This window comes from Eptatretus burgeri, chromosome 9 (assembly GCF_056783735.1).
Source record: "Eptatretus burgeri isolate ZD-2024b chromosome 9, Ebu_testis_v1, whole genome shotgun sequence".
In the NCBI taxonomy this organism is placed as follows: Eukaryota; Metazoa; Chordata; class Myxini; order Myxiniformes; family Myxinidae; genus Eptatretus; species Eptatretus burgeri.
The window spans coordinates 1,871,824-1,898,249 of NC_140969.1; the positions used below are offsets into that span (position 1 = coordinate 1,871,824).

Genomic DNA, 26,426 nt, shown 5'->3' on the forward strand with positions numbered 1-26,426 from the left:
TAATGACACATATTTAGCTAAGAATGTCAGGGTAATAATTCATCAGTTCCCTCATTTTCATCATCATCTCTATCATCAGAGTCAGAGTAACCTAATTCAACTGTGAATGCCTCTTCATTTTTTCTGATAGCCACATGTCTGGAGCTTGCATATGTTTGTACATGCCAGTCCATTGTCAAGGTACCGTGTAGCTTGGTAGTTTGCAGGAACGAAGGCACTTGCAAGACAACAGCTCCAAACCTGCATCCTGGGCTCGAGTAGTGCACATCCACTCGATGAACAAATGGCCGTCATCATCTGTTGTCCATCCACACTCTTTTGGGTCAGGCACAAATTGCAGAGTATGGAGGCAGAACTTCCAGATTGATGCTTGGTAGTTGGCATGAAGAGCATGCAAGTGGAGGCAATCTCTACATGGTGCAAGCTCGCTGGACTCTACCTCTCCACGTTTGGCACAGAAGCGTTGGTAGCACAGTTCATTCACATTGTCAGTGCTGGCACTTGTTGCATACAGGCACAGGTAAACTGTTGTGTGTTCTCGAACAGTCGTTCAGAGACTTCCCAAGACTAACCCAGTTGGCTGAAAGTCTTCTGGTATGTGCCGTCCTTTTTTCATCAGTTTCAAAGCGACCAGCTTACCACGGCCTGTGAGGGAAGGTAATCCAATTTGGGTGTAGCAGGTGTTGGCTCCAGGTGAACTTGACAGTTTGTCAATGACAATGAATCATGTGCAGTACTATGTTCTACACTTCTGATGGAAAGAGCAGGGGATGTTTATTTTGAAAACAAGGCAAAGCACCATGACATCGGTGACTTCGGCTGTCACAACGATCACCTTTGACCAATTCTTTACAGCGTGCAGCACGTGCAGGAGCACACGAGTGTGTTTCTTCTTCTTCTTCTTCTTCTGTGCAACTCAGTTCTGTGACTTCCACACAATAAACATTAGTTATTTTTGCAGCAGACCTCACAGATTACGAAATGTGACTTGTCATGTAGCTTCTCCCTGAACTGTCAGTTTCCATTCCACAACTGAGAATTTGATCAGGTTGATCATTTCTCTTTGTTTTTTTTTGTATACGTTGTCGAGGCTCGTATGAGAGTTAACACACAACGCACAGCAAGGGGGGCATGAGACAAGGGGGGGGTGGGAGAGGGAAGGACAAAGCAGTGGGGAACAGAGACATTAGGAGATCTGTGGAAGGGAGAGGGATGGGGTGGGGAACATGGGGTATACAAGATGGACATTACAGGGACTTTCAGGAAGGAAAGCAGGGAATTTTAAGGAGGTAGGATTGGGGTGGATGAATGGGGGTAGAAAAGATCGAGGTTTTGGATGGAGGGAAGATCAGAGGTGGTGGTGAACGGCTGCCTTGAAGGCCTGGAGGGAAGAATGGGATTGAAGAGAGTCTGGGAGTTTATTCCAAAGGCGGGGGGAAAAGAGGAATGAAAGAAATGGTACGGCAGAGGGTGGAGTCATCAGCAAAGATAGAGGATTTTCCAGAGAGTCGGAGAGATCATTGATGAAAACCAGAAAAAGAACAGGGCCCAGAACGCTGTTTGAAGAACTCCAGACAGGACAGGAAGAGAGGATGAGAGAACTCCATTTAGGGCCACACGTTCACTGCGACAAGAGAGGAAGTCTGCGAGTCATGAATGGAGATGGCCTTGGATACCACAGGAAGAGAGTTTGGTGAGCAGAGCAGGGTGCCAGACCATGTCAAAAGCACGTGATATATGCACGTCATGCCATATGCCTCTGATTTCATGTCTGGCATTGAGGACCTCCGTCCATTGTTGGGAGAGCTGAAGCAGCATATCCAGGGTAGAGTAACCTGGTCTGAAACCAAATTGATGATCGGAAATCAAGCCATTGGAGAAGAGGAAGGATTTAATGTCGGAAGAGATGATGGATTGTATAACCTTGCTGATGATTGGGAGAAGGCTGATTGGTCTGTTGTTGCAGGGATCTGTTTTGCACCTTTTTTGTGCAGGGCAGTGATGTTTGCTGATTTCCAAGCAGATGGCAGATGACCTTGAGCAAACGAGAGGGTGAATGGAACAGAGAGAGGTGAGCAAGAGCAGAGGAGCAGGTTTTAAGGACACGTGGGCTGATGCCGTCTGGACTGGTTGCAGAATCTGAGTCGAGGTTTGACAGCAAGCTCTCCACCTTGTTAGGAGAAAAGGACACAGAGTACAGGGACAGTTGGGTGCGACTGGGTAAGGTGGGTATCGAAAGCGATGTTTCGGACACAAGATTTCGATGCAAACACCGAGTTTAGGCATTCACCTTTTCTCGTGCGGTATCAGCAGTGCGGTCATTTAAGGTAAGGGAGAGTATGGAGGGGGGACATTCACCAGAAACAGATTTGGAGGAGGGAGAGAGGTTTGAGAGTTCAGACTTGAGATTAGAAAGATGTTTTTTTCTGGCTCTCCTGAGGGTAGACACACACCCTTGTTCTGAGCTTTATAGAAGGAACTGAGATTGCCCTCAGTTGGGTTTGCTTTCCATGAGGAAAAGGCAAGTTGTTTCAGGACAACTGCCTCGCCACAAGCTCCAGTGAACCATGGGTGGGAGGAAAGGTAGGACAACTGAACATTCGAGGGGATAAATCTGTGCATGAGAGAGAGCAAGTTTCTTTGAAAGAATTCCCTGGATGAGTTGATTTCAGAGAAAGTGGAGATGGGAGACCAGTCTAGAAGTTTGATGGCTGCTTGAAGACCCTCCCAGTCAGCCTGAGTGAAATGTCAGACTTGACGGCGCTGAGGTGGTTCTCTCATAAAAGCCAGAGAGATGTCTACTTTGACAAGCATGTGGTCAGAAGTACCGATTGGAGCGGAGGAAGAACAGCGGATATTTTCAGGGAAATTTGTCAAAATCAGATCCAGAAGAGATAGATTACCGTTGGTTGAGATCCGGGTCGGGAAATTGACCGATTGAGTCGGTCCCAATGAGTCACAGAAATATTTTGCTGAAGTGCCATGGCAGGGGAGAGAGCTGCCCACACCCAGCCAACTGGCATGATGACAATTGAAGTCACCAGATATGAGTAAGAGAGAGTTTGGACGAGAAGATAGAAGTTTGTCCATGTTTTGAGATAGTGAGGTGTAAATGGAGTCATCACTGTTTGGTGGACGGAACGGTACACATATAAACATGAGGTGGGAGTGGAGGGAAGCCGTGGCCAGAGGTATTCCTGGGGGTGTGGGGGAGTGAGGGCAGTGAATGGAGGGTGAGGAATAGAGTCTTTGATGAAGATAGCAACTCCTCCACCAGGACGAGGCTCAGGTCTGTCATACCGGAGGAGGGAGTAACCATGGAGAGATAGTTGGGAGTCAGAGACGTCTTGAGGGAGGAAAGTTTCTGTTAGGCAGATTATGTCTGGTTTGTCAGTGGCAACCTGTGTGGAAAGATCTGTCAGGTTTGAGCGAAGGCCCCGGATATTTGAGGTCCACACTGTTGATGAAGAGGGAGGGAAGGATGTGTTGGGCGCAGGGGGGGGGAGGGGGGGGGAGGGAAAAGGAAAGGTAGGGCAAGGCAAGGGAGGAGGGGGGATGTAAGGAGTGTTGTTGAAAGAGTATGGGGAATTGCAGAAGAGCAAGAGGAGAGGCTGTATGAGGAGGAGAAAATGCTCCGTGGTGCGGGGTTGAGGTCCAGTGGGGAGAAATAAGAGAGGGGCAGAATGCAGTTGAGGATTTGAGGAGGTAGGATGATGAGATGGAGGTGAGAGGGCAAGGGGTGGAGGCAGGTTTGTGGATGTGAGGGTGGGGCAATTTTGAGAAGGCTGAGTGAGGGGGTGAAGGGAGGGAGAGAGGTGAGTAGGGAGAGTTGGGGGAGAAAGGTGAGGGGGGGAGTTTTTGAGAAATGTGAGGTGAGAGGGGTAAATTGGCACTGAAGTTGGAAAAATGGGACGATTGATGGAAAACGAACATGCATTGCAAACTGGGTTTTTTTAGTTTTTAGTTCAGAAATGCAACTAAAGACAACAAAGCTGCACAGAAACTTCCTCCACTGCTTGATATTGTGGCTTCATGCAGTGTTCTTGTGCTGAATAGCTGTGCTTGATCCCCGCTTGCACCTCTCAGAATTTTTGATTCACATCTCCCGGTAAATGTCAAATGCCACATCAATCCTGTGACTGCGAGAACCCTCATGAAGGAGAAGAGACACTGCAGATTCTGCCAACTGTGCAAACGTCGAGGAGTTGTCATTCATTTTCTGCACCAAGCTCATTCCATCAATGATGTGGGTTGATGGGTCAGGAACATCTGTTGGAGAAACATTTCTTTCCAACTCTCTTGTGAATGCAGCCTTCTTCGTCTTTCACAGCGACCCATCAGCATTTGCGAGTGTTCATGGTAGAGTGCCCAGTTCCTGAGCCAAGACAACCCTCATGTTTAGTTTTCTACTCTCAGCAACAAGGATTCATCTGCCCGAACAAATTTATCTCAGTCTTCAGTGGTACGTCGTTGATTTTCCCTTTTTCACTCGCTTTCTTTGCATTGATAATGGCGAATGCCTTCAAGTTTTGCCATCCCCCAGTCAGATGCCTGGCCCATCCCCATCTCCTTGAGATGCTGATCAACCTGCTGCAACAATGGGGAACGTGGTCGGTCAAATGTTCTCCTCCACTCACGAGACTCCCTCGCTGAGAGATTCTGGTGAGCAGGATCAGCCACATGTCCATACAGCCACAGCTGATGCTCATGGACGATGCAGGTAACAAACCTCATTTGAACCTCTCTCAGCAACCGCTCGTTGGACACGAAGTCCGACCAGCGATAGCCAAGGACTCTCCGAAGAGACCGGGTACCAAAGGAATTAGTCTCCGTCTCAGATCCCTGGTCAGAGTCCAAGTCACATCCGTAGAGCAAGAATGGAAGCACCAAGGACCTGAGGACTGGGACTTTTGGCCTCCCGCACAGATACCGGCAGCACCACACCCCATAATCCAGTGAATCCATGACTCCCCAGGCCCGACCCAGACATCTGTTGACCTCTAGCTCACATCCAGAAGAGACATGAATATCACTGCCAAGGTAAGTGAATCTCTCTGTGACATCCTCACCACAAACAGGAACAGACTGGACAGCAGCATCCAAGATGTTATTAAAAGGAAACCCAGGAAACCTTAGTTTTGACCCAGGAAACCCATAATCCCAGTGTCTCAGACTCCTTATTCAGCACCTCGAGAGGCCCCAAAAGGATATCTGGAGTCTCCGCAACGATGACAGCATCATCTGGGAAATCAAGGTCAGAGATCTTGACATTCCCAAACATGCACCACAGCTTGATCTCTCTGACATTCTCCCCAGAATCCAGTCCATACAAGTGCTGAAAAGTGTGGGGGCCAGTACACACCCCTGACCTCCATCTGAGGGCCTCCGTCTGGCCATCCCCCAAGCAGATGGTGTCACCACATCTCACAGGACTCTCAGTACCAGAGTATCGTTCAGACAGAAGATTAATCAGTTTTGGTGGCGCCCCACGAATATCAAGAATCCTCCAGAGGGCATCCCGATTCATTGAATCAAACGTTTTACAGAGATCAACAAGCAGCCCCTGCCGAAACTCTCATCTGCGTTCGGTGAGCACACGATGAGCAACAATACGGTCGATCGTTTACCTTTCTGGTGTAAAGCCTGACTGTTCTGGATGCTGGTGCTCAAGCAGATGGTGGTGAACCTGATCACGAATTATCCGAGCAAAGACCTTGCCCAGCACTGAGAGCAGCATCAGCCCTTGGTCGTTGTTGCAGTCTTGGTGATCACCCTTCCCTTTCCAGAGAGGGACACCAAGGCCCCTCTTCCAGTTGGTTGGGATGATGCTTGTATTCCAGGTAGAGCACAGAACTGCATGCAATGACAGGAGTACAGCATTTCCACCAGCCTTGAGAAGTTCAGCATGGATGCCACAGATCCCTGGAGCTTTACCCCCATTTCAACTGGTTCACTGCAGCCTGTGTTTCCACAAGCGAAGGTGGACCACAGTTGATTGGAGGATCAGCAATGGGGACAGTAACACCCCTGACACCAATTTGACAGTTGGTGGATCAGCCTGGTGCAGCCAAAGTAACTGGCCCAGCAGACCTTCACTTTGGACTCATCTGTCAAGAGCGCTCCACCCTCTGCTCAAACTGCAGCGCACTGAGGGACGGACTTGGAGGAACGCAATGCGTGAACTCCCCTGTAAGCAGGACGAGAATCACGACCACAGGTGATGCTTTACCCTCTCACAGATTCCTTGCACATTGGCTTCCTTGTCCACACAAAGTGCATGTACAGTTTTACGTCTCAGCTCCCTGAACAGCTCAGCTCTGCTATTCAGCCTGGCCCTGTGACTTTTGGCAATGGTATGCAGTGTCCCTTGAGAGACAAAATCTACTTCGTCATACGGTAAATTCCAAGACCAGCATCATCAAGGACGGTGGTCTTCAGGCACTCCCCAACTCTTCAGCATCTCCCAAAGCACCCAGACCCCCCAAATCTCCACTCAGCCTGTTTGCCAACAACTCAGCAACCCTCTCATCCTTGAGCTTGCCAATATCCAATCGATGCTGGGATGGTGTCATTCTCCTGTATTTAAGCTGCAACTTCATAGTTGCTTCAACAAGTCGGTGGTCAATATTGAGGAACTGAGCACTCCGGCAGACCCTGCAGTTCTGGATCATCCTCCACTGACCATCAATGAGCACAAGTTCAATCTCCTTTGCCACACCACCAGCGTTGGAATACTAAGTGCAGCGATGAGCCTGTGGTCGCTAAAACCATGAACCAGCCACCCGAAGTGCATGACTTTTTGCAAAGTCAAGGAACTTGGTGCTATTCTGGTTCACAGTTCCAGACCCATGGGGACCAACACATGTCTCATAACAATCCCTACCAGTTCCAATTGTTGCATTGAAATCCCCAAGACGAGAAGTGTATCTCGCATCGGGCACTGATCAACCACAGACTCGAGCGTGACATAGAATGCGTCCTTCACGGTGAGATCACTCGCCTCAGTCAGAGCATACACAGAGACCAGGGAAATAACACCCAAGGAGTGACGAATCCTCAGTCTCATCATACGCTCCTTGACCGGTGTTACCTCAATTATCATTGGATCAGCTTATTGGACACAGCTGCAGCAACTCCTTGGGCATGGTAACCATCAGAATGACCAGACCAATAGGAGGTGTAACCATCCGCCATGTTCTCGCCGTAATCCGGTCTCCGAACCCCAGACAGTGCTGCAATACTGATGCAATAAACAATTCCGTGTTTCTCTGGATGGAACGTTTTATCCACAAGACAGATTAGAAATTGATTGGGAAAAAAATGATTATGCTGAAGCATACAAGTCTTACCAAAAGGTGTGTGAAAGCAATGGCAATAAAGAACCTATTTTGGATATGATAGCATTTAAAAGCCTGTATACAATCTACGCGATTGACTTGAGTGCTCAAAAGGAAACTATAAAGTCTAATGGAGTGGATACTCCCCAAACCTTGAAAGAGGAGAGAGTGAAGTTGATACATATTGTTTGCTTTTGGAAGAAACAGAATTTTTGATTAATAGAGATAATTGTGTTATGATTAGTCTCACATAATTTTTTGATAAATAAATGAGTAGTTCAGTGCCAACTGGGGTTCATGTTAATCAAATTAATCTTAACGAGTGCATGCCCATACGTGCAAAAAAAAAAGAAAACTTTCAAACCGCGTGCCAGAAACAAACACACAGGCCGTTCCTTCCCTCTCGCGTGGCCGTACGTGCGTGCCCGTACGTGCAAAAAAAAAACTTTTAAACTGCGTGCCAGAAACAACAACCACACAGGCCGTTCCTTCGCTTTCGCGTGCCCATAATTGAAAATTTAAAAAAAAACAACTTTCAAACAGTGTGCCAGAAACAATAACCACACAGGCCGTTCCTTCACTCTCGCGTGCTCGTACATGCGTGGCCGTGCGTGCAAAAAAAAAAACTTTCAAACCCTTCTGCCAGAAGGGTTTGCCAGAACCTTTCTGCCAGAAACAACAACCACACAGGCCGTTCCTTCGCTCTCGAGTGCCCGTACGTGCGTGGCCGTACTTCCAAAAAAAAAAACCTTTCAAACAACCATACAGGCCGTTCCTTCGCTCTCATCAACGACGACTGGATTGGGGCATTGTGTTTATCTATAAATGCGCATAAGAAATCGAGAAATTATTAGAAAACAGTCAGTCCTCACTATCTGGAAGTACGTACGTTGTAACCCGTAATGGGGAACGCGCTCTAACTTGGCCATAACTTGGGAACCACTTGTCTGATTAATTTCAAACCTTTTGAAAGGCAAACTTTCGGTTGCGGGTTTTGAGCGTCGACAGGTCTGCTTCAGGGCTCTCTGCTGACGATCTCAAAGTTAAGTTTCCATTCATTATCTGTACCGTTTTAACTGTTTATTTTCTCATTTACATATTACTGTGTTCCTAGTTCGGTTTTGTTTCAAAAATCATGCTATTTTGTGAGATTTTGTCGACCGTGTCTTACCCGGTGTTTGAGGCCTACCCTTGAGGCTTGAGGCCTACCGGTTCCCCTCGGTGTATGATCGTGTTTTGTTTTTTTCCCCATTAACTTCAATTTCTATCTTCCCCACTTTCCTAACGTCCTCCATCTCTCCCAACTAATCACTCTATTTCCTATGTTAAATAAAAACAAACAAAAAAAAACCGCTACCTTTCTCCTTCCTTACTCACGACTCTCGATTCTGCTTCTGCTTCTGCTTCTGCTTCTTCTTCTTCTTCTTCTTCTTCTTCTTCTTCTTCCTCTTCTTCTTCTTCTTCTTCTTCTTCTTCCTCTTCTTCTTCTCTTCTTCTTCTTCCTCAATTTTTTTCTACAACACTTCCATGACTTAATCTGTTAAACTCTCTCAAACATTAATAATAATAACACAAGCCGGTAGGCGACGAGGGATTCGCTAGGATCGAAGCGCTGGATATGATGCTTTTCATTCTGACTGATCCACCGACTAAGATTCATTGCCAAGACGTATTGGTTCACATACAATTGTTCCTCTGCCTGGCAAGATTTTTCCTATTGCGTATTTTGCCAACTGGCACTCATAAAAAATGACAGAAAATAGACACCCTATTTTTGAAGGACAACCAGTTGAAAAATAATCGGTTTGCTGGTTTGTGCTGTGGAACCTCACGTTGCAGACACACACACACACACACACACACACACACACACACACACACACACACACACACACGGAAAACCCGATAAACTTCTCTCAATGCTCTTGTTTGACCACACCTCCTGAGCCACACAATATTTTTCACAAGCCACACCCACTTTCCTACGCCACTCCCACTTTAAATAATAAATAATTGGAGGTGGTGTGTGGGTTGTGGATTCGTTTTTCGGTAAATAAATAAATAATTGAAGGTGGTGTGTGGATCGTGAAATCGTTTACGGAAAATAAATAAATAATTGGAGGCGGAGTGTGGGTCGTGGAATTGTTTACGATGAATAATTAAAGGTGGTGTGTGGATCGTGGGATCGTTTACGGTAAATAAATAATTGGAGGTAGTGTGTGGAATCGTTTATGGCAAATAAATAAATAATTGGAGGCGGTGTGGGTGGGGAATCGTTTTCGGTAAATAAATAATTGGAGGCGGTGTGTGGGTCGTGGAATCGTTTACGGAAAATAAATAAATAATTGGAGGTGGTGTGTGGGTGGGGAATCGTTTTCGGTAAATAAATAAATAATTGGAGGCGGTGTGTGGGTCGTGGAATCGTTTTCGGTAAATAAATAAATAAATAATTGGAGGTGGTGTGTGAGTGGGGAATCATTTACGGTAAATAAATAAAGAAATAAGGTGGTGTGTGGGTTGTGGAATCGTTTTCGGTAAACAAATAAATAATTGGAGGTGGTGTGTGGATGGGGAATCGTTTACGGTTAATTAATAATTGGAGGTGGTGTGTCAGGAGGAGAATCCGAAATGGTAAATAAATAAATAATTGGAGTTGGTGTGTGGGTGGGGAACCGTTTTCGGTAAATAAATAAATAATTAAAGGTGGTGTGTGGGTCATGGAATCGTTTTCGGTAAATAAGTAAATAATTGGAGGTGGTGTGTGGGTCCTGGAATTGTTTACGGTAAATAAATAAATAATTGGAGGTGGTGTGTGGGTGGGGAGTCGTTTTCGGTAAATAAATAATTAAAGGTGGTGTGTGGGTCATGGAATAGTTTTCGGTAAATAAATAAATAATTGGAGGTGGTGTGTGGGTGGGGAATCGTTTTTGGTAAATAAATAATTGGAGGTGGTGTGTGGGTGGGGAATCGTTTACGATAAATAAGGTGGTGTGTGGGTCGTGGAATCGTTTTCGGTAAATAAAGAAATAATTAAAAGTGGTGTGTGGGTCATGGAATTGTTTTTGGTAAATAAATAAATAAATAATTGTAGGTGGGTGTGGGTGGGGAATAGTTTTCGGAAAGTAACTAAATTATCGGTTTGCTGGTTTGTGCTGTGGAGCCTCACGTTGCAGACACACACACACATACACACACACACACACACACACACACACACACACACACACACAAAACCTGATAAACTTATCTCGATGCTCTTGTTTGACCACACCTCCTGAGCCACACAATATTTTTCAAAAACCACGCCCACTTTCCTACGCCACTCCCACTTTTCATCAACCACATCCACTTTCCCTAAGCTCTGCCCACTTTCTTAAGCCCCTCATAAAAAATGACGGTGAATAGACACCCGATTTTTGATGGGACTACCATTTGAAAAATAAAACCTCAATCAAAAATCGGCTCGAGTAAAATTTTCTAAATATCTCGAAGTGTTTAATTCCGAAGTCTCACTTCTCTACATTCAAAACTGAAGGACAAGTATTGAAAATACTGTACGCGGTTTTTCGGCCGCTGCACAGCAACGGGTGGTTGGTAGGCAACGAAATTCAAACGCGCACATTCCCATCAAATACTGCACTTGTCGGCTAAGTTTCATCAAAATCGGTCCGCTGGTTTGTGCTGTGGAACCTCGTGTTGCAGACGCACACACACACACACGCACACAAACACACACGGAAAACCCGACAATAAGGGATAGCTCGCATATATAGCGAATCCAAAAAACGATCTCTTATAATGCTTCATCTTCCTCTTTCACACATGTGGTTCTCTTTACTGTATCATAATGCACGACTCTTCTGCTATTTTAACAGACTGCTCTCATTTCGACCTTTCCTTCATTCCTTGCCTAAAAAATCCAAGTGTTACAGCGTTTCTTCTCTCTATTATCTGAATTCACCTTTATTGCATCCATCAAGAAATGTGTTTAATCTCATAACTGACTGAAAACGTTTAAAACCCCCAGTTTGCTATGAATGTTCGCTTTCCAACTTCAGTGCCAACTCACCCCTCACTCTCACTCTCAAAGCAACCATCCCACTCTTCTCCCTCCAAGCCTCCCTCTCTCCTCTCTCAAAAACTCCCCCTCACCTTTCTCCCACCATTCATCCCCTCACTCATCCTTCTCAAAGTTTCCCCCCCTTCTCATCCACAAAACTGCCTCCTTCCACTGCCCTCTCACCTCCATCTCTTCACTGCACCTCCTCAAATCCTCAACTGCCTTCTTCCCCCTCTCTTGTCCCCCATTTCCCCTAGCACCACAGAGCCTTTTATCCTCATCCGGCCCCCTCCCCTAGCTATTCTGCAATCCCCCACACTCTTTCAACAACCCTCATTACCTCCCCCCCCCTCGTCCCTTGTCCTATCCTCCCCCTCCCCTCCAACCCCCTGCACCCAAAGCCTCCTCCCTCCCTCTTTATTAACAGTGTGGACCTCAAATATTCGGGGCCTCCGCTCAAACCTTTCAGATCTTTCCATACAGGTTGCCACTGACAAACCAGACAAAATCTGCCGAACAGAAACTTTCCTCCCCCAAGACGTGTCTGACTCCCAAGTATCTCTCCCTGGTTACTCGGATGATCCGAGAGACGGGACACACATTGATGAATCACCTGAACTGTGAAACATCAAGATGACAGTTAGTTCACAGCTGGGTCGGGATTCAAACCCAGACTATACAGGTTAGGGGCGAGTTTGTGTTCCTCTAGGCCATCCTGCCAGCTGATTTACTCCATTGAGAAGGTAACTTCGTTACATTACGGCTTTACTACTGCGGCTTCAATTTCGGAGTGCAAATTCCATTTGTGATCAAGTTTGTTTGGTCTGAATGAAGCTTACCTTTTTAGGTCATCTCTTCGAGCATGACCTAATAATATGGGTGTCGATATCTTTCGATCCGTCCGTCCGTCCGTTCACAATGAAGTTGAAGCGGGAGATCTGGTCATTAGTGGTCCTGATAGAAGTCGATGAGACGTACACGATGGTATGACTTTCAAGGTCACCGAAGGTCAAGGTCAAGGTCACGAGGCCTTTGAAGTTGCGAAAATGACGATTTTCAAATTCTATCTTCTCTGCCATTTGTCAAGCGATCTTGAATTTGATTGTAGCATATAGACTAGGACCTGGCTTAGACATGTATGCACTTAATTTAGGAGAGGATAACAACTCTATTCCTCACTCTCCCTGCACTGCTCTCACTCCCCCACACCCCCAGGAATACCTCTGGCTTCGGCTTCCCCTCCACTCCCACCTCATGTTTATATGTGTACTGTACCGTCCACCGAACAGTGATGACTCCATCTACACCTCACTCTCCGAAAACATGGACCATCTTCTATCTTCTCATCCAAACTCTCTCTTCCTCTTATGTGGCGACTTCAATTGTCATCACGCCAGTTGGCTAGGTGTGGGTACCTCTCTCACCTGCCATGGGACATCAGCAAAAGCTTTCTGTGACTCATTGGGACTGACTCAATCGGTCAACTTCCCGACCCGGATCTCAACCAATGGTACTCCATCTCTTCTGGATCTGATTTTGACAAATTTCCCTGACAATATCTGCTGCTCTTCCTTCGCTCCAATTGGTTCTTCTGACCACGTCCTTGTTAAAGTGGACATCTCTCTGGCTGTTATCAGAGAACCACCTCACCGCCGTCGAGTCTGGCATTTCACTCAAGCCGACTGGTAGGGTCTCCGAGCAGCCATCAAACTTACAGACTGGTCTCCTATCACTACTTTCTCAAACATCAACTCATCCTGGGAATTCTTTCAAAGAAACTTGCTCTCCCTCATGCACAGATTTATCCCCTCTCGTGTTCAGTTGTCTTACCCTTCCTCCCGCCCTTGGTTTACTGAAGCTTGTGGCGAGGCAGTTGTCCTGAAACAACTTGCCTTTGCCTCATGGAAAGCAAACCCAACTGAGGGCAATCTCAGTTCTTTCCACAAAGCTCGGAACAAGTGTGTAGCTACCCTCAGGAGAGCCAGAAAACAACATCTTTCTCATCTCAAGTCTGAACTCTCAAACCTCTCTCCCTCCTCAAAATCCTGGTGGCGTTTAATCAAATCTGTTTCTGGTGTATGTTCCCCCTCCATCCCCTCCCTTACCTCAAATGGCCGCACTGCTGATTCCACACGTCAGGTCAGGTCAGGTATGGGAGCATGTGCCAGAACAGCGCGTCGCTGCGTCCACTTTCCGCCGGTACTCCAGGGGCCTCCGTCTGGCCATCCCCCAGGCAGATGCCAGGCCCATCCCCATCTCCTTGAGATGATGGTCAACCTGCTGCAACCATGAGGCACGTGGTCGGCCCACTGGCCTCCTCCACTCATGAGACTCCCTCGCTGAGAGAATCTGGTGAGCAGGATCAGCGTCAGGAAAGCGAGCCACATGTCCATACAGCCGCAGCTGACGCTCACGGACTATGCAGGTAACAAATCTCATCCGAGTCTCTCTCAGCAACCGCTCGTTGGACACAAAATCCGACCAGCGATAGCCAAGGATTCTCCGAAGAGACCTGGTACCAAAGGAATTAAGTCTCCGTCTCAGATCCTTGGTCAAAGTCCAAGTCTCGCACCCATAGAGCAAGACTGGAAGTACCAAGGACCTGAAGACTCGGACTTTCGTCCTCCCGCACAGGTACCGGCAGCGCCACACCCCATGATCCAGTGAATCCATGACTCCCCAGCCCGGACCCAGACGTCTATTGACCTCCGGCTCACAACCTGCGGAGACATGAATATCACTGCCAAGGTAAGTGAATCTATCCACGACCTCAACATCCTCACCACAAACAGACACAGACAGGACAGCAGCATCCAAGATGTCACCGAAAGCCTGGATCTTTGTTTTGACCCAAGAAATCCGTAATCCCAACGGCTCCGACTCCTCATTCAGCACCTCGAGGGCCCCCAAGAGGATGTCTAAAGTCTCCGCAAAGATGACTGCATCATCTGCAAAATCAAGGTCCGAGATCTTGACATTGCCAAACGATGCACCGCAACAGTCTCTCCGACATCCTCCCAAAAATCCAGTCCATACAAGTGCTGAAAAGTGTGGGGGCAAGTACACATCCCTGACGAACTCCAGTAACAACTGGAAATAAGTCAGAGGCGGTACCACCACACTTCACAGCACTCTCAGTACCAGAGTAGAGTTCAGACATCAGATCGATCAGTTTCTGCTGATCTGTTCCCCCTCAGATCAGGGGAGATCTGGGGAGAGATCAGGGGATCTGATCAGGGGATCAGGGGAGAGAGCCAGAAAACAACATCTTTCTCATCTCAAGTCTGAACTCTCAAACCTCTCTCCCTCCTCAAAATCCTGGTGGCGTTTAATCAAATCTGTTTCTGGTGTATGTTCCCCCTCCATCCCCTCCCTTACCTCAAATGGCCGCACTGCTGATTCCACACGTGATAAAGCTGAATGTCTAAACTCGGTGTTTGCAGCTAAATCTTGTGTCCCAAACCCATCACTATCTCTACCCACTTTACCCAGTCGCACCCAACTGTCCCTGGACTCTGTATCCTTTTCTCCTGACAAGGTGGAGAGCTTGCTTTCAAACCTCGAGTCAGATTCTGCAACCGGTCCAGACGGCATCAGCCCACGTGTCCTCAAAGCCTGCTCTTCTGCTCTTGCTCACCCTCTCTCTGTTCTATTCACCCTCTCATTTTCCCAAGGTCATCTGCCATCTGCTTGGAAATCTGCTAACATCACTGCCCTGCAGAAAAAAGGTGCAAAAACAGATCCCTGTAACTATAGACCAATCAGCCTTCTCCCAATCATCAGCAAGGTTATGGAATCCATCATCGCTTCAGACATGAAATCCTTCCTCTTCTCCAATGGCTTGATTTCCAATCATCAATTTGGTTTCAGACCAGGTCACTCTACCCTAGATATGCTGCTACTGCTCTCCCATCAATGGATGGAGGTCCTCAATGCCAGACAGGAAATCTGAGCCGTATCCCTGGACATATCACGTGCTTTTGACACAGTCTGGCACCCTGCCCTACTCACCAAACTCTCTTCCCATGGTATTCAAGGCCATCTCCACTCATGGCTCGCAGACTTCCTCTCCTGTCGCAGTCAACGTGTGGCCCTAAATGGAGTTCTTTCATCCCCTCTTCCTGTGCAGGCTGGAGTTCCTCAAGGTAGCGTTCTGGGCCCTGTTCTTTTTCTGGTTTTCATCAATGATCTCTCGGACTCTCTGGAAAATCCTCTATTTCTCTTTGCCGATGACTCCACCCTCTGCCGTACCATCTGTCATCCCTCAGACCGGCAAGCAGCAGCTTCTTCGCTCACTGCAGATCTGGATAAAATCACAAACTGGTCCAACACGTGGAACATGTCTTTCAATCCAGACAAATCTCACACTCTCACTATGTCTCTTCGAAAGGACCGTTTACAAAACCCCCCCCCATCCACTTTCTCAACAATCCTCTGGAAGAAGTCTTTTCTTTCAAGCTTCTAGGTCTCACTATCTGCCATGACCTTTCCTGGGAAAGTCACATTTCCAACCTCGCCTCAAAAGCCAGTCGCCGACTGGGAATCCTCCGTCGTGCAAAGTCCTTCCTCGGCCCTCTGGAGCTCTGACCACTTACAAAGCTTTTGTCCGTAGCCTGATGGAGTACTGCTCTCCCTCTGGGCTGGTGCTCCTGCCTCCCACCTTTCTCGACTTCACGCTGTCGAAACCAGGGCTTTTAAGATCATTGGCATCTCCCGCAATGAAGCTGAGTCTTTGGGCCTCTCACTCAATCACCGCAGGTTGGTCGGTGGTCTTTCTGTCTTCTACCGACTCCTCTCCAGCCTTGCCCCCCCCTGCTCTCTCTGTGATTTGTCCCAACCACATTTCCACAGGGCGCTCAAGGTCCGCCAACAACCCCCTTCTGGTAAAACTACCAAAATCACGAATCACTGCTCATCTTCACTCTTTCATTCCTCTTTTTTCCCGCCTTTGGAATAAACTTCCTCACTCTATTCTTTCCCATTCTTCCCTCCAGGCTTTCAAAACAGCTGTTCACCACCACCTCTTATCTTCCCCCATCCAAATCCTCGATCTTTTCTACCCCCGATAATCCACCCAAGCCCACTTCCTTCAATTCTCCTGCTTTCCTTCCTGAAAGTCCCTTTAATGTCCATCTTCCCCTCGCCATGTTCCCCGTCCCATCCCCATCCCTCTCCCTTCCACAGTTCACCTAATGTGTCTGTTCCCCACTGTTTTGTCCCTTCCACTCCCGCCCCTCTTGTCTCATGCCTCCTTGCTGTGAGTTGTGTGTTAGCTCTCATACGAGCCTCGACCAAGGTATACAAAAAAAAAAAAACTGTTTTAGGCTAATATGACAACAAGGAACAACTTGGGATGTGTGCCAAAATCTCTATCCGGGACGAACAGCCCGAAAATGACCGCCCTTTTAAAAATCTATGTACCCCATTGTCTATCACTCTATGCACCCTATTATCACTCAATCAGCCTGCTTTTGATTTATTCATAGCACCAGTGCTACAAGATCCGGAGAGAGAGAGAGTGAGAGAATGACTTATCCATCCAGTGTCACAGAGATAATATCTCATTATATTATAGATAATATCACACCATCCAAGCAGCCTTTCAAGTCTACCTTAAGGAAAGGGCATCGCTGTCCCAGTCCTTTGATTACTGGAACACATACGTTTCCCACCTGTTCCCAATAGTCAGGGATCTGACCAATTCTCTGCGCTCTGGAGACTGGATTCTCTACCTCAGTGCTATGGAGAGGGCAACTTCACTGTTCTTCTTTTTTAGGAGAACAAACTACTCTCAATGGACACCATTATTCCTACAGCACTGCTATCAACTGAAGGAGAAGTTCCCACTCCTCTACAACTCCTACATGAATGGTGGATTTGTCATGAACACCACCAAGAAAGGTAGTGGAGTGCCCTTTGACCAGGCGCGAGAGCAGTGCTACAATCGGCCTGCCAAAATGAGTGGGGGGATAATTGGGGTCACCAGAAAGAAGGAAGCAGTAGCTCTGTGGGGAATGATCAAGCATAAAAAAGACCAGTACGTTGACCTCCTGAAGATGAAGGATGATGTCGAAGGAGAACTCTCACTTCACCACGACTTCAACCCAAGTACTGCAACTAAGATAGTTGGGATGGTGCAAGACATAGAGGAGTATCTCCTGAAGGTATGCAGTCCTCTACAAAACCAGGTAGCACTGAAGAATGTTCTCACTGGAGAAATTGTGACCAATGTAAATGTAGACAAGTTGTTGTGCTGTATCAAGGAGGGCAGCACTGCTTGTGCTAATTTTATCGATGATCGACTCAGAAATAAGTCGATATCGACAAAATCAAGTTTACGTCCCCTAATACCACCTTGAAATTGGCTCCCAAAGCAGACATCAAAGATGAGACAATCAAGCTCTCATGTTAATTGAGTATGGGAGTCACCGGGGGTTCACTGTTAAGGAGCTACTCGAGCATGAGATCACCAACTCTGCATTCTTCTTGGTTGACGAAGATGGTTACTTGAGGAAGAGTACCAAATCACAACTTGGGACTGAGCTGCTGAAGTTGTGCCCACTAATAGATAAAAAAAGGGCCAGAAACCTCCCCACAAACCCATGCCATCATTATCGACTTCATGGCCTTGGTGAGAAAGGTCCCCTCAAAGAAGCTTGATCCACCCGTCAAGACATTCCATGACTTTGCTATTGCCTTGACATCTATGGTCACCAAAGCTGGGCACAACTGTGATGAGATCCATATCGTTTTTGATGCTTATGGAGAGAGGGGGAGAAGAAGAAAGTCAAAAGAAATGGTTGTCCTCAATGTGATATCACCAAACCAAAATGTTCCAGTGGTATTAGAGAACTTTTGGTCATCTTCCATCGGCAAAACTGCTTTCCAGGCATTCTATGTTGAGTGGCTCACCACCAATTACCACGGAACCAAACTTCTATATCACCACAGGCATGGATGGTGTCAGCTGGGTGTGCTTCTCCATTCCCTCTGCTCAACTGCACACACGAGGAAGCTGATGACAGGATGATGTTCCATGTGCAGGACATTCTAAGTCACCGGTCAGGACCTACATCCATGACGCTCTCATCAGGTGACACAGATGTCTTTGTGTGCCTGTTATACCACATCACAGTCAATTGGAGAGATCTTGGCTTCCAAGAGCTTTGGCTCGTCCGCAACTCAGGAGTGAAAAGATCAATATTACCACTCCACGATATCTGCATAGCACTGGGAGATGAGCTCACAAAGTGTCTCCGAGCACTCCATGCGCTGACTGGGTGCGATACAACCAGCAAGATATCAACTAAACTTGCAGCCCTGAATGCTGTCCGCAAACCAGGAAATTCCTCTCTGATCCTGAATTTTGACTGTCCTCAGCTAGCAGAAAGTGCAATACAGATGGCAGAGACATTCTTGGTCAAGTGTCTCAAACTATCAACAGACCTGGAGACATTTGATGACCTGCGTCTCACTGCATTTGATAGCAATGCCCTCAAGATGGACTTTGAGAGAACCACTTGCACCTCAACTAATGCAAGGAAACATATCCAGAGAGGCTATTACCAACAGCAGCTGTGGGTCCAAGCCCCATTTAGAGATGCCACCCTGATTATGAATGCCAAGTCTTATGGGTTTGTAAGAAGGGGCAGTTTATTAGTCCCTGAGATTGTGATCTCCAAACCCAAAGGCCTGCCAAATCCCTGCACATGTGGCAAGTGTGCTTGCAAAAATGGGTGTTCCTGCAGGGTAGCTTGGATCAAGTGTTGCAAGTACTGGAAATGCAAGGGAGGTGATTGTTGTAAAAACCCTATCACTGAATGAACACTGCTCATCATCCTCAGACCTGGACTCTGTTGTGTTACTCTTCATGTTCCTGACCCTGGTTTACGTGACACATAAACAGTATTAATGTGGTTTTAAAAAGTTGTATTGTTGGTGGTTGGGCAATTTCCCTGCTGATCTTTGAAACATTTAAGCTCTCGAGATACTGCTGCCTACTTAAGTAATAACTTTTGTTTTTTATTTTTCATTTTAAGTTAACATTCCATTGATAATAGTATGTAAATGATTGAAAATACAATTTATTTATATTAATCAAATGCTCGCTTTCTTTCTTTTTAAAAAAATCCCTTGTATTGTTCAAATTCCAAATTGTCAGTTCAACTCTAGTGGATGACACAAATCTTCTAACTTTGCTCTAAGTCCGGAAAGTTTAAGTTAATAAATATATGGCAATTCTAGTATGTATGGTAATAAGTATGGTAAATAAAACGGTTTTTAGCCATTTTCTCATAAAAAAAAAATCAAATTAGAAATTTTACACTCTTCTATGACCCCCCTAAATAAATAAATAAACATGGTCATTCTGAACATTTTGAGCACCTCAGAAACTCTAACTCCAACGGTTTAGAAGATACAGCTATGTCAGAAGTAGCACTTTCGATGAAAAAGGGTGTGGTCATTTTAAAAAGGGCGTGGTCATTTTCGGGCTGTTCGTTCCAGATAGAGATTTTGGCACACATCCCAAGTTGTTCCTTGGGGTCATATTAGCCTAAAACAGTTGAGTTATCCTCTCCTAAATTAAGTGCATACATGTCTAAGCCAGGTCTTCTACTAATATGAATCTCTGGGACAATATCTAAATTTGGTCTTGCCGGATTTTCGATATTCGCTTTCGTTTTCGTGTCATGTGACTTCAAAGTTGGCAAAAAATGCGAAAATGACGATTTTCAAAATCTATCTCCTCCTACATTTCTCAAGCAATCCTGAATTTGATTGTGGCATATGAATGTATGGGACAATATCTAAATTTGGTCGGGACGGATTTTCAAATTTCTCTTTCGTTTTTGCGTCACATGACTTCAAAGTTGGCCAAAAACTGCCCTACCTTCAGGAGGCTATATATTCTCTACTGGGCATGGTAAAAGTTAGTGAATGGTGTCATTGCATAGCAGCTGACCTTGTCTTTCATTTACATTCGAAAGAATACCGATCTCTTCGAATACGTACACGTCACGTGACTGAATTTTGCGAAAACTGCTTCATGTAGTTGCAAAATGACGATTTTCAAAATCTATCTCCTCCTACATTTCTTAAGTTATCTTGAATTTGATTGTGGCATATGAATCTATGGGACAATATCTAGATTTGGTCGGGCCGGATTTTCGATATTCGCTTTCGCGTCACGTGACTTCAAAGTTGGCCAAAAATCCCTCCTGACCCGAGAACACTACACCCTAGTAACAGAAACTCATGCTTGTTTCTCGCAGAGATGACCGTCACTCCCGCACGGGTATATTTTATTGAAATGACATTCGTCATTGGAAGGGAGTCGATGAAAATATGGATAAATTCACGTGAGAGAATTCTTGGTTTTGTCCATATCAAACTAAAATACCCGAGCTACCAAACATTGTCCCCAACTTGGTCAAACTTCAGGAACACTTTGCAGGCAGAGTGTTGTTCCAGACGAATGAGTGAACAGCAGCTGGTGCCTCCATTTTGCCATTGAAGAAGAAGTAAAGAAGTATTCTTGAATGACCACTTCCAGTACGTTGAGAATCGAGATGTTTGGTGAAAGAAAAGTCAAGATCATTGATTAATATCAATCAGACTAGGACATTACCCATCAGGTGATTGGGTCACCCCCTAACAGTGACACACACACGTTTACCCCATAAGTTTACACGTGTAATTCTGACAACTCAACCATCCCCTGCCCAACTCCCACCAAAGCCTCAACCTCCCAAGTCTGTCCCATCATTACTCTTCCCCACACTCCCCAGCCACAAGTCCTCCCCTCCCTCCCAACCCGAAGGCATCAATCTCCTCCCCACTTCAAGCTTTCAAACCCCTCTGCCTCCACAAAGCCTCAACCACCCACTTCCAAATCTGTCCCACATTTACTCTCGCCCACCCCCACTCCTCCCACTCATAAAAGCAAAATAGGTGTTCCCACATAGAAACAGCGGCATAATTAACGCTTTCTACTCCCCTGTCATGCTATCACCGACTTCACAGAAGTCGGTCACTTGTGCAACTCAAAATTTAAATAGAAAATAGTCAGAAATAATTGCAACAACTTGCATCACCTCTGCAGTGAAAGCACTGGTTGAGAGAATGCCACAGTTATTTGGGCAGTGTATAAACAACACATTGTTGCCTTGATCGTTATGACCTATCTTCACAAGGCCCGTGATGCCTGTTGGCTCCGAATCCTTTTAACTGTCGCTTTGGTCGTTTTACACTGAAGGGAAAACTTATAGGGAGGGCATGGCGGCCATCGTAGAGAAATTATGGGTGAGGTCAGACGAACTGCCCAACCCATGGGTGGAACCCGGCCACACCATGGACGGACACACACGACTCCTTTTATAATTCCGCATAGATAATTCATTTGACCAGCAAAGCAAGAGACTCTTTTACACGAGCAATGATGAAAGACACGAAAGGGCCTGAACCCTTGTGAAACCACAGTTGCTTACATCAAGGCCTTTTTTTAATCGAAAGGGCCTGAACCATTTTTTGTCACCGCTCAGAACAAAGTGGGGGAGGCCGTAGGAGCATTTGAACTGAGGACAAGAGACATATCAAGCACCTGGGTACCCCCCACCTAACCCCCCAAAGATGCCTTCAACCACACCACAACTACATTTTCAGTCGACTAACACTGAAGACACCTACAACATACAATTCACCCAAAGAATGAAAACTGAGCGACGGCGAGTGTGCAATATTGCTTTACTAAGGATCTTTGTACATACGCCGACAGTGCAAAATCGGAAAGTATCCAAGTTGATTTTGTGCTATGCGAGGAGTAAACGTGGTTCAAGGTTATATACAGTAAAGGAGGGGAAGGAAGAAACAAGGGTAATGGTTTGGCATGGCAGCAAAAAGAAAAAGAAGGGATGGGGGACTCCTGGATGACTGACTGCTTTTTGTATGATTCATGGGTGGAGTACTTGCAGTGAAAACGATTAAAAAAGAAACTAAAAGTGATAAATAGCACACTCGAACATTACATTTCAGTGGTGCGGCAGTTTGCGAGCAGCACCTTACATACGACACACGAAGTGACAAAATGTATTCATTCAGCTTGTAACAAGACGGTCAATGGTCCGGGATGTCAGACACGGTTCGAGAGAGAGGATGTCAGACACGGTTCGAGAGAGAGAGAGAGGATGTCAGACACGGTTCGAGAGAGAGAGAGAGGATGTCAGACACGGTTCGAGAGAGAGAGGATGTCAGACATGGTTCGAGAGAGAGAGAGAGAGAGAGAGAGAGAGAGAGAGAGAGAGAGAGAGAGAGAGAGAGAGAGAGAGAGAGAGAGAGAGAGAGAGAGAGAGAGAGAGAGAGAGAGAGAGAGAGACAGAGACAGAGACAGAGACAGAGACAGAGACAGAGACAGAGACAGAGACAGAGACAGAGAGACAGACAGACAGACAGGGAGACAGAGACAGAGACAGAGACAGAGACAGAGTATCAGACACGTTTTCATCATCGAATCAGATTGAAGCTTGGTTCGTCCAATAGAATGGATTTTGCTGATCCGTGTAGAGCCCAAGAGAGCAGATCAAAAGGCAGGTTGAAAACCGGCTGACATGAACGTGCTGGTATAACTCTGGCTGAGGTTAACAGTGGCTGAGTAAGTAGTGACTCGGAGTGTGCAAGGCAATGAGTAAAGGCTGGTAGAGTTAAAATTAGCACACCAAGATGAAGAGTGTGTGGGGAAGGGGTTCGTGGGGCCCAGTCAACACCTTTTGAAAACAAACACCAAGTATTTGATCTATTTAGAAGCTTAAAAACTAAAACTCAACAATAACTTTCCTCAATAAAATTGTTTTCATTTTTAAATAAAAGCCAACACTGTCAAACCATCGTCGGAGAGAGAACACCAGCTGGTATAATCATTTTCAAGCCAAGGCCAATATTGTAACCTGCCGACTCCAATTCATCATTTACGCCGAGCTACGACTTGGTAGATGTGAGAGAGAAAGTTATGTTTCTGCACATGGAGACAGGGCACAGAATGTCACATCCTTCTGCACAGTCCTCCCGCACAAAAAACATGACACCGTGTGGGTGCAGCTGTTTGGGGATGGCTGGGGACCAGGTCCTTCCCTTATCGGTGGCCATCTCACCAAAAAACGTTTACATCAAGTTCTTGAAACAAAATACAAGCACACACCTAAATATGATGAAGGAAAATGAAACACCTGCAACATGGGGCATGTTAAATGGCAGCTGTTTCTCAGGTGACTACAACATAGAATGCTTCGCTATACAAGTGCATGAGCAGTGTGGACGATGAAAAGGTGTCATTGGTGAGGTGTCAGGGTCTTGGACGGCTGCACTACCCTTTAAGAGTTCACAAGCTTTCTGACTGCACCAGTGCAGTGGAAAGATCCACCCATGTTTAGCTACAGTATAATATTCATCATAGTTTTACATTACCATCATTTAATTCGTCCTACACTTTATTTCTCCAAGTGGAATCTTCACGTTGTACACTCGAGCCTGAAATGATAGCAAAGTTGATTTGATCAGCAAGTGGCAGAGTGGTAGTGGGTGTCTAGCAGAGAGAGCTATTGCCCCCAAAAGGTGAGAGACAGAGAGAGACAGATAGTGAGAAAGATAAAACCTCTCCATGCCAGAGGAGGCTTCAAAGGCTCCCCAAAAGCTGCTTTGCAATTTGCACGCAGCTGCACTTCTGACCTTTGTCTTGCGAGGCCTGACAATTGAACCAGAACAAATCACAAATCAGTGCAGATACAATGGAATCAGAAAAAAACTAATTAATAAGAACCAACCGCAGCACTCCAGTATCTATTTCCCCTTACTCGTTGCACTCTTCCCAACTGTGAACAACCTAATTCCTGTGAGAACAATGCACATCAGAAGATTTAATTTTGAGTAAATGTTAAAAAATGTAATCTGCAGAAAATTACGCCCTTCGCTTATTGGTTTAATTGCACATTATGATTGCAAAGGATGCACTGGGATAAAATTAGCTAATGCAGCAACTCCCAGACTGCAACAAAGTTTGTCAGGGTAAGATGTCAAGGTTCCTTGGCATAGCCCACGGTTTAAGTCGAGCAAATGGAAGGTTCCACTTTCCTACACCGAGCTTCCAAAAGTCAACTCCGAACACCAATGCTTTGATGACGACATGAGAAAGGTGAATGGCAATGAGAGTGGGAGGCAAGGGAAAAGCTAGAGTGAGAGGATGAATGAAGTAACGCAAATTGAAGTTGCCAAGACGATTTTCACATTGTCTCAGGGGACGTTGAAAGGAACTCCTCGGCACGACGGTGTGCCTCCAAGGCCTTCATTGTGTACATATCCTGGGGCAGCTCAGACTTCCGTCGCATCAGCACCTTCTTTGGCTCCACCTTGGGCTACAAGTTGACAGAAAGGATAGAAAAATGACCTCTTCATTTTAGGATCAGGCATAGAGATGAAAGGATTTATGATTTTTTTTACAACACAGCAATTACATTTGAACAAGTGTATATAAAATGTATAAAAGTGTCACAGCAAGGAAGTAGGACTTCTGATGAGAGCGGGATTAAAACAAACAAACAAAACAAAAAACAAAAATCCAAAACAAATACACTTGTACTTCTTTCAGGATTTCAACAAATCAAAAAAAACCACAAACAAACACATTTGTACTGTCTCCGGGTTACATCGCAGTACGATTGAACTCAAACGGCGAATAATTTTTGATTTTCCACAAGTATGCCGAGTCGATGCGTCCTTAGTGGTTGTAGTAATACAAACCGAAACGGTTTCTTGCTATACCAATGGCCGAAAGACCCTAAGTTTGCCGGAAATTAGACGAGGTTTGTCCTAAATACCCGAGTGTGGATCGGACCGAGATTCAATATGAATGAATTAATGAACGAATCAATGCTTAATGAATCAATATGAATCACATCACATTACATGGAGCAAGGGTAGTGGATGATGATTTCAAAGTTTCAAATTGATAGCTAAAGCAGTTTCCAAAATATAATTTTTTATTTACTTTCCGTGAACCCAATGGGGCTGCTAAACCACGTGACTGATGACGTCATTGTTAAATAAAATGTATACAGCAAGGGTAGAGGATCATAACTGCAAAGTTCAGTAATGATAGGTTATTCGGTTTCAGAGCAATAATTATTTTATCATGCCCAACAAATCATATCTTGTATACTGCATTGCATCAATGTGTGTGTGTGTGTGTGTGTGTGTGTGTGTGTGTGTGTGTGTGTGTGTGTGTGTGTGTGTGTGTGTGTGTGTGTGTGTGTGTTGGGGGGGGAGGGGTAGCTGAGAGCTGTTTCGTGTCTGTGGGTGAGACCAACCAAAGCCATCAGGGTCATAAGCGCTGCCCATTCTGCAGGCCATGCTTTTCCTCCTGTCCACAAATGTCACAAGCATAGCCTTTTAGCTAGGCCACGCCTTCCCCTCCGCCACCCAGAAATCGTGGCCATATTTCTCGCTTCACATGCGCTCAGTATGTTTATGGAGGCCTCATGTACAGTCATGCGCCACTTAACGACGGGGATACGTTCTGAGAAATGCGTCGTTAAGCGATGTCGTCATTGTGTGAACATCATGGAGTGTACTTACAGAAACCAAGATGGTATAGCTACTACACACCTCGGCTATATGGTATAACCAATTGCTCAAAGGCTACAAACCTGTACAGCAGTGTTTCTCAAGGTGGGGTGCATGCCCCACCGGTGGGGCGTGGCAATATTTTGGTGGGGCATGAGGATTCAGAATTAATGAATCAATTTATGATCGCTTTCATAGCTTTGCTATGAGTTCCCTTCTTGGTTGACTCGGCCCTTTCTGGTGGATTTATCTGAAGTACCAGAGCAATACCAAGAGGAGTTATGTGAGTTGCAACAAGATGAGTCTGTGAAAACTCTTTTCAATATCAAAGGAACCATGATGTGGCTGTTTGAGGAGAGCAAAAAGAAATACCCAAACTAGACTACTTTGGCAAGGGAAGTATTGATAAATTTTCCATCATC

The 26,426-nt window shown here is 45.9% G+C and overlaps 1 protein-coding gene across 2 annotated transcripts in view; it reads right to left on the reverse strand.

The window, feature by feature from the left end:
• Positions 1 to 22,123: 22,123 nt before the first annotated feature.
• LOC147019423 (serine/threonine-protein phosphatase 2A 56 kDa regulatory subunit gamma isoform-like) overlaps positions 22,124 to 26,426 on the reverse strand; it is a 203,411-nt gene continuing 199,108 nt past the window's right edge. For both annotated transcript variants that reach the window (XM_085893885.1, XM_085893884.1), the window contains exon 16: positions 22,124 to 24,797. In XM_085893885.1, the coding sequence (XP_085750011.1) occupies positions 24,666 to 24,797 (132 nt within the window). In that variant the 3' untranslated portion in view covers positions 22,124 to 24,665. The remainder of the gene's footprint in view (positions 24,798 to 26,426) is intronic.